Source organism: Primulina eburnea, chromosome 4 (assembly GCF_022965805.1).
Source record: "Primulina eburnea isolate SZY01 chromosome 4, ASM2296580v1, whole genome shotgun sequence".
Lineage (NCBI taxonomy): Eukaryota > Viridiplantae > Streptophyta > Magnoliopsida > Lamiales > Gesneriaceae > Primulina > Primulina eburnea.
The window spans coordinates 1,346,917-1,359,172 of NC_133104.1; the positions used below are offsets into that span (position 1 = coordinate 1,346,917).

Genomic DNA, 12,256 nt, shown 5'->3' on the forward strand with positions numbered 1-12,256 from the left:
TATAATTTATACGAGTTGTATATGAAATGTTATTCTCAAGATATCTGCGAATGTAATAATACGTACAAGCATGCAAATATGACTCAAATACTAAGGAGATAAATGCATTATATGTAATAAAATTCCATAAACATACACGTAAGTAACACGTTTAAATATAATAAATAAATTAATAAATTAAGATCTTGGACAGCAAGAACATAAATCTTTTTCCCCACCCCTTGCCACTCATTTTTAAGCTGACACGTTGTACTTTGAGGTACACTTCAACATTTGAAAATTCTAAATAATATCTAGTGATGGACAATAAAATAATAATCCACACCCAATATATATAACAGTCGATATTTCGTGAGATTTTATTTGTGAGACATGTCAATCTTATCTATATTTATAATAATATATATGTATTTTTTTATGAATGACCCAAATAAAAAATATGTCTTGAAAAATTGATTTATGAAACCGTGACACAACAGTTTATATATATAGACACACATATATGATAGATAAATATGGGCCGAGTAATTTAATTGTTTTACCTTATGATTCAGGATAGCACTGTGGGTACTTCGACCAGACACGTAACTAAAGAACATCCAGCTGTAGTAAAAAAAAATATAATAATAACACGTTGATCAAAATATATAAAATTTAATAATCTTATTTAAATAAATTAATAATTATGAATATTATAGTTTGTCATATAAATTGCCATGCCACGTGTCTGATAATAAAAATATATACGGTGATTGTACACAACAACAAAAAAAAAACCATCCACGCAGGGTGTCGGATATGTTTGGGACTTGATTATTTTTTTCATTATTTTAATAATATCATAATTTTAATATTTTTTTAGAGGCAATAATTGTAGTATATTAGTATTTAGTGGTTCAAACAATATTTTACACAATTTATGCGAAATTAATAATCTGTCATGTGATTATAATTTTTCCATTTTTTTTAACAATCAACTCCTTTTCATAGTGTGATGCATATTTTCTGTACGTCAAAATATTGATTTACCAGCATTGGGATCCTAAAATAAGAATGATAAATACTTGTGTGAGACGGTCTCACGGGTCGTATTTGTGAGACGGATATCTTATTTGGATCACCCATGAAAAAGTATTACTTTTCATGCTAAGAGTATTATTTTTTATTGTGAATATGAGTAAGGTTGACCCGTCTCACAGGATTATGATCCGTGAAACGATCTCACATCAGACTCACTCAATAAGAATTATATTTAGATATCTTATCTTTCTCACGCATTGGGAAAGGATAAGCAGGGCTCGAAGAACGAACATCTCACTCATTCTCCATTAGATTGTTGAGTGAGTCTCATGTGAGACCGTCTCATGGATCATAATCTGTGAGACGGGTCAACCTTACTCATATTCACAATAACAAATAATACTCTTAGCATAAAAAGTAATACTTTTTCATGGGTAATCCAAATAAAAAATCCGTCTCAGAAATACGACCCGCTGAGACCGTCTCACATAAGTTTTTGCCTAGATTGTTTGCGTTGCTGGAATGGTGGCTTTTATTCCTCAAATTTTTAACTGTAAAATCACCTGCATGTTTGTTTGATCATGCAAAAAAAAATATATATATCATGATATTATAAACCTCCTCGGGATTCACTTCAGATCAAGAAACAACCTATAATAACCCACCATTTTATATGGTTTTTTTTTTCAAAAAAACTTTACAATAATATAATGTCAAACATTATTCCCATTGCAAGCTCTAAAATCCCAAGAAATTCCATAAAAAATAATAAGACCTGGCAAAAATGAGTTTGTGAGTAGACATACATCTGAACAGCAAAATTACCGTCTAGCAACACGGACCAAGCCAAATTGCCAACAAAAAGAGTGAGATTCTCTGACGTCCAACCTATATCGAGCCTCGTCATACAGCTCAAAATCAAGAGATCTATATGGCAGCATTTTTAAAGTAAAGCATGTGTTAGCTCCATCTTCTCCTATCCTCGTCCTCGTCAACTGGAGTGTACCATGAAGGTCGATTCTTCAAGTTGCTCAACCGATAATTCAGTAGCACTTCCTCGTTAGAAATTCCCCTCGTGGCCACAAGAACGAGACTTTTCAGAATAGGAATATTCGATATGATGTTGCTTGATTTCCAGGATTTGAACCAAAAGGTGCCGAATTTCTTCATTCTCACTTCATCCCCATTTCCAAATGACACGTTTGGTATGTACGTTCTCATGTTCTTCTCAGTTAGCGGAAAATCATAGGAGCAAACCATAGCATTGGGGGTCATGTCCTTGGCTGGATGGTTGGCAAATTGAGCAAAGGCTAGAGGATTTCTCCTCTCCAAAACTTCTCCTCTACACCCTGCCCGCGTCCCGTCTAGAGGTTTACTGAGAAGTTTCCACACTCGATCTGAACCGGTCACACCACCATCAGTATCTAATTTAGGTACTGAAACACTTGCGTGATCCCATATCTCACGAGTTTCACCACCAGCACCCCAAGGCTGAGCATTAATGACAGTTCCATCATACCTTGTGATCAAATATGGGTTTTGTAAATCAACTCTAGGATATCCAGGAATATAACGGTAATATGCAGGTGAGTATGCCACGCCAGGGTAAAAAGCAATTACAGCACCTACATCAGCTTCACCATCCACGAATAATCCTTGGCCGGCAGTCCTTATGTTGAATTTGAGATGGCTTGACTGCAAGAGTGTATCCAATGAGATCCTTCAGTTTTGCTGACACTTCGTACAGCCTCAATGGCTTTGTTGCAGGAACAGCTGTGTCGAAAGCAATTCAGTAGGATAATCAAGAAATTGTGTGCAAAGGCAGACAGGAAGATATGGACAAATACTACACCCATGTAAATCATCGAAAAAGGTTGTTACAAGTCGGTTTGGTGTTGCCATGTATGCATACCGCAAACAGAAGGCCCTTTTAAAACCACAAACTCTATATCTAAAATTCTGTTAGGACTGCTGTACAATAAATTGTCACTATAGTCACCTAGAACCAAACTTTATGTATGATTAGGTTAATGAGATGCTACATGCGGGCATGCATATCCAATGATTATGTGTGATCATACTTGACCCCACATGAAAGAATAAAATAAAATAGGGTCAATATCGGTAACTAGATCTTACCCTGATGGTCAGGTAGCGAGAATTCAACCCAATCTTATTATGGTGTTTCTCAAAAGAAATGCTAAAATGGATAAGAGTGACTATCACACATTCTTCTGTTGAGTTCTCCACTTCCTTCCATTGTAGCTAAACGGTTGTTTTTCCCATGGCAACAGGGGATAAAGATAGGAAGGGGAGATCCAATCTCTCCAGAATAGCTTGTGTTTGCTTAGGTATGAGCACAGCAGCACTAAAGCACAAGGTTGATTTATATTGGAAACTCGAGAGTGAGGAAATCAGACCTTTGAGTTTTATGGATGATTAATCATCATTGCTATCTTCTTTGCATATTATCAAGGGCACTAAATATCACTTTGCAATCAAAGATGTAAAACCAGAAATTCTTTGTGAGTCGGAATAACAAACTCTCAATTTTACTATCTGCCATATATCTTCGCAAGGGTCCAACAACCAGCCTCCACGAACACATCATGCATATGTGATGGAACAATAATATCACCTAGAAAGTACCTTAACACATTAGGTTCAAGGGGGAGGGGATGAGGCTGACTCACCAAATGGACGAGCAAGATGCCGCACAACATATTTTCACCGTTGCTAAATTTAACCATAAATTATACAAAGCACTAACGTTACTTACAAGGATAATTAGGTGATGGAGTGCTACTACCAACAGCAAGTCTAAGACCACTGTGCTGAGGAGCAGTACTTCTTCCTGAAGGTAAGTTAAGTGTGTCATCAACCAGTTTTGAATCAGGAAGAAGAATGTCATCCATACATTTGCAAAAAGTACCGACTTGTTCATGAATATTTTCTTGAACTTGTTTCTCTTGTTCAGAAAGAGATGCCTTGCTGGACATGTCAATTATTTCTTCGGCATCTGCTTCCCCGGCATTCTTTCCTAAACGATTATAGCTACATATGGAGTATTTACATAAGAAAATGACCAAAATATCACAAAGAATAAAATTAAATAAAATGTGAAATATACTCTATGATACGCTAAGGATGAGACACGTGTTATCTAATAGAAGAATTGAATTGTAGGATATTTGCAACAACATTGCGATACTCATGGGACACATGAGATCGCTAGATTTACATAGGATACAGTTCTGATTGTGTTCACAATTCAAATATATTGATTGAACTATAAACGTGAACTATAAAGGCAAACACTTTCGCAGATCTATGCATATGTTGATGATTGGACAAGACCACCACAAATTAGTCATTACTAATTTACTATCTAGACGAGGTTTAAACCAGTAATAAAACTTAGCAACCAGATTATCATAAAGAACCACCTTTTGATTGAGAGGGAAAAAGTATGAAAGCCCTCTGTTTCCATGCCTCAGGTAAGGTAATCAAAGAATCTTCGAATATCCTCAATCCATTGTGAGTTTGTGATCGTACAGATCATGAGGTCCCAAATTCCATGACATAGTGATTGTCAGCACATTGTTTCAATGAGTTTGACTCACTTTCTCGATCTCACTATAACGTATTTAATTTATGCTCCAATATAATGTTATATTGATAAAACAAAAATAATAACGATTTTGAAATTCGACAAAAGTAAATAGTTGCTGGAAAACAATTTTCACCACAAAATCTGAATTCAGATACTTTAATAGTATGCTTGCTGCAAATGCAAAACACTCGTTCTCTCATCCAAAGACAATTAACGAACAAAATCAAAAAAATAGCATAAAAAGTAAAAAAAAACCGAAACAACAGTTACCAAGTATAAAGAAAAAGGCGATTGATATCAGCTTGAAACTGGAGTTGCCGTCCATTCTTAGGTAATGTTGGACTTCTCGCAAACACCTTCACTGCCTATTAAGCAATACATACGATTATTCTGGATGTTGATTACATTTAACAGTTCTAAACCAAAACCGGAGTAAAATGAAGCGGCAGCGAGAAATTACCTCTTGAAATTTCTGAAAGAGAGACGCCATTGGAAGGGAACGAGTAACGACTGCAGAATTTCTGGTCCGCTTCGTTCAAATTAGAGAATACACAGGGAGGGGCGACCCGTAAATACTAAATGTCGGAGGTTCACATACAAATTATAATTTAACCCTCGTGTTTGTGCCCATGTTTTGAATCGAGTATCGTGTTTGACATCGAGTTCGAGACTCAATTGTTATTTAATTTTTATATAATTTTTTTTTCCAAAAAAAATTTTAATTTTTGAAGAAGAAATTTATTAGAATTTCTATATATTTAATTATTTGTTCTGCATTGTAGATTTTATAAATATATGATGTTGTGTATTTTTATACAAAATGATCCATTGATGTTGTGTTTGTCCACCTCCAAAGATCACCTAGATTAGATTATTGTAGACTTGTCATCCGTTGTATTGGGAACAAAGGAAATTTGTTAATATTGTTATATTGTGTTGTTCAATGATTTGAAAATTTTAGTGACATTTTTCTCCAAAACTTTTAGGTGAAGTAGATCGATAAAAACGAACGTCGACTAAGAATAAGTCTCTTGTTAGACGGTCTCGCGAATCTTTATCTGTGAGACGGATCAACCATACCGATATTCACAATAAAAAGTAATACTCTTAGCATAAAAAGTAATATTTTTCATGGATAACCCAAATAAGATATTCGTCTCACAAAATACGACCCAAGATACCGTCTCACACAAGTTTTTGTCCGTCGACCAAATATCACAAGTAATATTATTATATAATTATATATACAACTTAAAAGTACTAAAAATGCTATAGCTTTTTTAAAAAAATATATAAATGTATGTATTTATTGGCTCCCCTAGAACTCATTCAGTGGCTTATTGATCAAACAGTGGACTCGAATTTAAATTTATTGGCTCGTTAAAACGCCTAGAAAGAAGTCTCCATGAAACCACCGGAGTTCTGTGAATGAATAGAAACAGACCTAACTCAAAATATTACCAACAAACATTTGTGGTTCAGCGAGCAAAATAATAGTGGAACCTAAATCAAAGCCTCTATCTGTCTATCAGACAAAAATTGTTCTTATTTTACAACAATGTGACTAATGTGTTGATGCATTTGCTTTCTATGTGGAGACCCTTGGAACAAGAAAATGACTGGTAGGATTCGCGAGTGTGAAGATTACCGAGGGAATGTCCAATGATTCGTCTCGGGACGTGTAACTCCAATGGTCGATGTTAACAATCAAGAAACTCGAGTCGAACGAAAACTTTTCGAATGTAACCTGTTATCTCCACATATCAAGTATCAGGTGCAGGTGTCTAACTCTGAGTTCCAATCACTGATAAGTTTGTTTATGGACTCTTCAAAAATCTTGACCTGAGGTCCCGGCTTCACGACATTCACATTACCCCATTGCGAACATGGATCCATCAACCAGCTCTGTCGACCTTTGCACCAAGCACCAGGCGTCACTCGGTTACGTCCACGCATGAGGATCTTTCTGTCAATCATATCTAGCACTGGCTGATCTTTTTCAAACTGTCTGGCAAAAGCAGCCCCACTTTTAGCCATTTCATCATAATCCGACGTGTTGAGGTAATGGGGTTCCATCTTAGGAGGATCGTCCCAAACAAAATACCTCAAGTCGGCATTAACGGTCGTATTTTTGAACTCGGGTGTATTGCATATAACAGAATGGAAATAGACCTCGTGGGACAAGACCATATTATTAACATACATTAGAATGGTTCGCGGAAGATTATCCCAACCGAAAACACAAAATTTGAGGAAGGATCGACTCAAGACAACCCATGGAGAACCTGGAAAGTATTAAATAATGGTTTGTTGCGAGCAATTAACCAGATAGATTCAGTTAATGTTAGAAACCTGACCATGCTGAACTATAAATGTACTTACCCGTGAAAACCTTGAAAGCATCAGGCATTGGACGCTTCTCAGTTGCGTGAAAAATTTGAGTCCTTCTAGCCAAGTAAATTCCTGGGTCAACTACAATAGGTTCAATTCTTTGACTCCTGAAATGACAATTAGTAGAGAGAATCAGTAAACAATAGGTGAAATTAATGCATAATGATGACAGTTAAGCAGTAAGAATTTGCATACTCTTTCCAACCCAAGTCACTAGTGTGATCGATAAAGTTCAGGTCTCTCTTAACTGATGAGAACACATGGGATAAGTCTGAAAGAAAAACCGGAAACTTAGCAGAATTAGTGATCCTGATGTGCGATAAAAATCAAATAACACAATAATATTGATGGCATGATAGCTCTTCAAATGGCATGATAGCCCTAAAACTGAGTAATTTTTGAACAAATGCATCATATGTGATATCACAACTCTAAGTTCCAATTTCCCCTCCACCCAAGAAACCCAGTGAGTGTGAAAAATTCATCAGCACTTCAATTTCAATAAAGTTCAGCATCAAACCAAAACCCAAAGTTAAGACCTAAAGGGAAGTTCTACCTCACGGCAGTAAACGAAAAACTTCAATGTAAATGCATTCAGTAACTCAAAACAGTTCCATTTCTTAAGAGCATGTTATGGGGTCAGGATTTTCTGACGAATAACCAATTTGACAAGCAGCCAGTATAAAGTAATCAGATTCTTATAGGGACCTTCAATAGCATAAACAGGACTGACATATATATTCAGGTAATAAAAATTTTGACATGTGCAACATTTTCTCAGATGACAAAAATTTGGTGAAAGAGTAGCATATCTATAGATAGTCGAATGCCGAAAATACAAAGTATGCATTAGGTGCCCTGATCTAGAATGCTGATTTACCAAGGATTTGCAAATACAAAATTTAACCAAAACATACAAAATTTACAAACGCAGCTGTTTCTACTACCATGCATGGTGGAGAGTATTTACCTTAACATAATTTTCAGTATATTCAGATATATTTCATCAAAGTATTATTTAATTCATCAAGATACAGGAAAGACTCTGAAATTGGTTAATGAGCAGTCAAAATTGGTTAACAGTTAAAATATTCCAATCCACAAACATCGAAACAAAACACAAACCAAAGGTAAAAACTTCAAAACCCAATTGTATCAACACATCATGCAATTGAAATTTTCGATACTTGACATATAGACTGTAGCAATTGCAAACGGAGCATCAGCCTAAGCTCATGGCACCAAAAGATTAGAACATTCCATTAACAATTAAAGTACTAGTTCTGCGAAGAGCAGCCAAGATCAAGATTCAACCATCCCATAACTACAGACAAAAAGAAGCATGTGTGATTGAAACACAAAATGCTGCTCCACAAACGTTGCGCCAAGATGAAAACAAAACAGGAATCCTTATCAAACCACAAACTACTCCAGTGAAAATAAAAAGGCAAGACACCAACTCTAAACATGAAGCTAGATAGCAAGATCATACCATCTTGGGTAACCAACGGATAATCCATAGCACTAAGAGTTAAAAACCAATCCCACCCTTCGTCCATCTTCAACAAAACAGCTGCAGCCCTTAAAATAGCAGCAATATTAGTGGAACCCATTAAAGTATTTGGATCGGGCTTCCCGAAGACATCCACGTTCTCAAAGGCCCGAACTGCTGGCACTGACTTCACCAATGCCGCCAGCCTCGCTCTCTCCTCATCACCTCCATCCGCCGAAATATGCAATAAATACCTATTCCTGGGATGGTACACCGCTAACAACAAACGGAAAATCCTCTCGCCGTCCCCTCGTCCACCGAAAATGTAATAGGCAAAAGCCGGGGGGTGGCCTGGCCCGCGAAGAACCGCCGAATCAAACGGCTTGTGGGATGAAAATTCATTATAATTCGTGGAGCTGAATCCCGAAATAAACGATAAGAACATGAGAAATGAGACGAAAGCAGCAGAAAACAGGGAGAAAAGCCATTTCCTTTCAGCTCCCATCTGTAATCTCGATATGGCTCTTGTAGCATGGAATTAATATTGATTTACAAGCGTGGAAGAAATTTTGTCCCAAAAAACTCAAATAATACGATCTAAAATCACACCAGAATAACAATCATTGCTTTGATAAGCTCAAGATAGTGCAAAAAACAAATGAGACGGCATCCACAATCACTCGATTGGATCAGTAAGGTAAATAGTTCTTTATTTTCCAAATTTCTTCGTGGGTTTTAATTCTCCTTTGAAAATTCCTTCTGGGAAAAATTTCTTCGGTATTAGGGTTTGATGGTGGAGGTAGTTAGATTTAGGTGGAACCGTGGAAGAGAACAATGAATTAGATTGAATGAATGATTAGCGATTTGGTGTCATTTCTGGAACTTTGAGAGAAGGAATATATACATTTGTTTAAAATTTTTGAAATAATTTGTAAAAAAAATTTTTTTTACTACAATTAGAATCACTACTCCTTCTAAATATGAAGTTGCAAAATCTAATATGATCATTATCTTATATTTATAATGGAAAATTTTTCGTTTTTACATCAAATTATTCTCAATATATGATCGACGATTGAATCCCGATATTAAAATATCTTCTTGAATTTCGTTTGGACAATTTTGCATTCGATTTTTACATCAAATTATTCCGACGATCGGATCTCGACATTAGAACATCTTCTTGAATTTCGTCTGTCACCAGAATTTTTAGATTAGGACTATATCTTGAACTAAAATCTCGAGACGAGTTCGAGACTTAAACTTTACGAGCAAATTTCGGTATAAAATTAATAATTTTAATATTTTATTTTATTATTATATATGTGTGTATATTTTAAGGTTGAAGTGTTGACTGTTGCTTCTCTGTCGGTTGTGGGGTTACCCCCACCCGCCACGTAGACCACGTGGGGTGTGGTTGTACCTTCGCTTGTGTTTTATCCAAAATAGAAAAATAAAATGGAACTTATTTATTTTATTTTATAATTATATAAGACTCGTCGTTTACTATTTTACAATAAAATATAATTGTATAAAAGTGTAACTCAAATTTTTAGAATTGTACAGTAGCTCAAACACCACGTTTCGATTATTTTACGGAATATTTTCTTAAATAGCCTCCACCAAATTACTATAATAAATTTTAGCATTCAAATTAAGTTAATTTATCAAAATAATCTATTTATTATATCAAACTACAAACTTATCCTTCAAACCCTACACACAATCAATTTCTGTATCAATTTCTTTTATTCTCTCGTCAATTCCATGTGTTAGGAGCTTTGAAGCACATTCATTCTAGTTTTTCAAACATGTATGAATTTCATTTTTTTGTCGACCTAATTTTTTTACACAAATAATGATTGATTTTTTGTTTATAAATAATATGTATGCATAGATATATGACAAAACAGTTTTGTTTCTATCAAATTGTTGAATATATTGATTCCAACAAATTTTTCTAATTTTGATTTTATTTTTTTAAATTTGATTTGATTATTGTCATGATTTTTCCATAATTTTAAGTTTTTTTAATTAAAAATATTTTAAAGGTGAAATAAGTAGATGATTTGCTTATTGCAATTGAAATATGTGTGAATTTTTTGAAATATGTGTGAATTCTTTTATTTGTATATATTAATGAGTGGAAGAATATTTTGAAGTTGAAATATGTTTGAATTTTTTTTATTGTATGCACTAAATTGTGTATATTTAAGTGTTCTCGGTGATTGTTGAAATAATTCTTTTGGTGAGTTTTTGGAAATCATACAAACTCATCACATAAACCTGAGTTTTAGGATCTAAATAATGAGAATTGATAGAATATTGTGACAGGGTTATTGTGAACTTGAACCGTCTCCGATGGAATCATCCTATGTTCAGTTAAATATTCTTAATATTAGATTTCAATTAGTTATAAAATATTGAAGGACGCAAGTTTAAAAGTGTAAAAAAATTGGAGCAAATATTGAACAATGATTGTAAAGTAATTTACTTGAAATAATGAACAGAAATGTAGAGCAATGACGGAGAAGGGGAATGAGGTCAATAGCAATTGGCATGAATCTACCTCTTATTTATTTATTTTTTCTTAATAATTAGACAGTAAAGAATTTGAGCAAATAATTTAGAATAAAAATGGTAATATATGATATTTTAATTATATAAGACATAATGTAAAATGTTTAGTAAAAAATGTCATTTTTAAAATTATGACTTTGAAATAGTTTAGAATAATCAATTTTCTTTGTTTTATTCAGCATGTACAATTATTGTACTCAACAATTTATCTCTCAATAATTACACTTCTTGCAATAAATGAAATCGAACATTGAGATTGGTTTTAATCTAAATTATAGAGCGCTTTATCAAAAATTTATAGCTGTTGAAAACAGCAAAACTCTAATCTTTTAAATTGTACAACAGTTCAAATACTACGTTTCGATTGTTTTAATTGACAATTACATCTAATATAGAAAGTTGATAGAATTAATTGATAATTTCATTTATCCTTCTATCAATTTTCTTTAACTTTCTATCTCATAAAAAAGGCTTCAAAGTCGATTTTTTTTTCCCGAATATTTGGTCGATTTCGTATTATATATGTCAAAACCGAAAAAATCGAAATTTCATTAAATTAATGATTTTTTTATATTTTATTTATTTTATATATTTTGATATGATATTTAGTGAATGAAGAACTATTTTGAGCAATTTTTAGTTGATTGTTGTTTTCTTAATTAATTTAGACCTTATATTTAAAGATTTTACTAAGAAAACATGTAGAAAGTTAACATATTATATTTTACAATATATTTATATTATTAATTTAAATAATTATATCAAAATCGAATTAACCGACCGAACCGCTTTGGTAGAAAATCGAACCAATATGAAGAAAAATGATTCGGGTATCGGATCATATATTTTTAAAACCGAACCGACCGGTGAACACGCCTAGTGCATATATAATTCTATTGAATGTGCGCATTTATCCTTTAGGCTACAAACAATACACGATTTAAAAGTCTTATTAGCGCGGTTTAGCGATAAAAAAATAGCGAATATTTTGTTTACACAACCGAACAGCGTTGTATGCACACACAAGAGCGCGTGGGGGTATGAAATAATTAGTGATGTTACGTACTACGGCACTAGGAAAAACATGAAATTAAGGTAAACATGAACCAATGATCTAATATATTCATTTCTATAATTTTATATATTTTTCCTCACTGTTC

General features: G+C 33.8%; 1 protein-coding gene and 1 pseudogene across 2 annotated transcripts; both read right to left on the reverse strand.

Annotated features, from left to right (window-relative positions):
* Positions 1 to 1,692: 1,692 nt before the first annotated feature.
* LOC140830490 (uncharacterized) lies at positions 1,693 to 5,272 on the reverse strand (annotated as a pseudogene).
* Positions 5,273 to 5,991: 719 nt separating this feature from the next.
* On the reverse strand, positions 5,992 to 9,424 carry LOC140830491 (beta-glucuronosyltransferase GlcAT14A-like). Of its 2 annotated transcripts, XM_073193830.1 has the most exons (5): positions 8,517 to 9,424; positions 7,220 to 7,295; positions 7,016 to 7,131; positions 6,837 to 6,918; positions 5,992 to 6,641 (listed from the first exon to the last, which is right to left on the reverse strand). In XM_073193830.1, the coding sequence occupies exons 1-5, from the start codon at positions 9,019 to 9,021 to the stop codon at positions 6,404 to 6,406; spliced, it is 1,017 nt and encodes a 338-aa protein (XP_073049931.1). In that variant the 5' UTR covers positions 9,022 to 9,424; the 3' UTR covers positions 5,992 to 6,403. The 2 variants fall into 2 exon arrangements, with proteins under 2 accessions (XP_073049931.1, XP_073049930.1); XM_073193829.1 differs by having other exon boundaries at positions 5,992 to 6,918; positions 8,517 to 9,422.
* Positions 9,425 to 12,256: the final 2,832 nt, after the last annotated feature.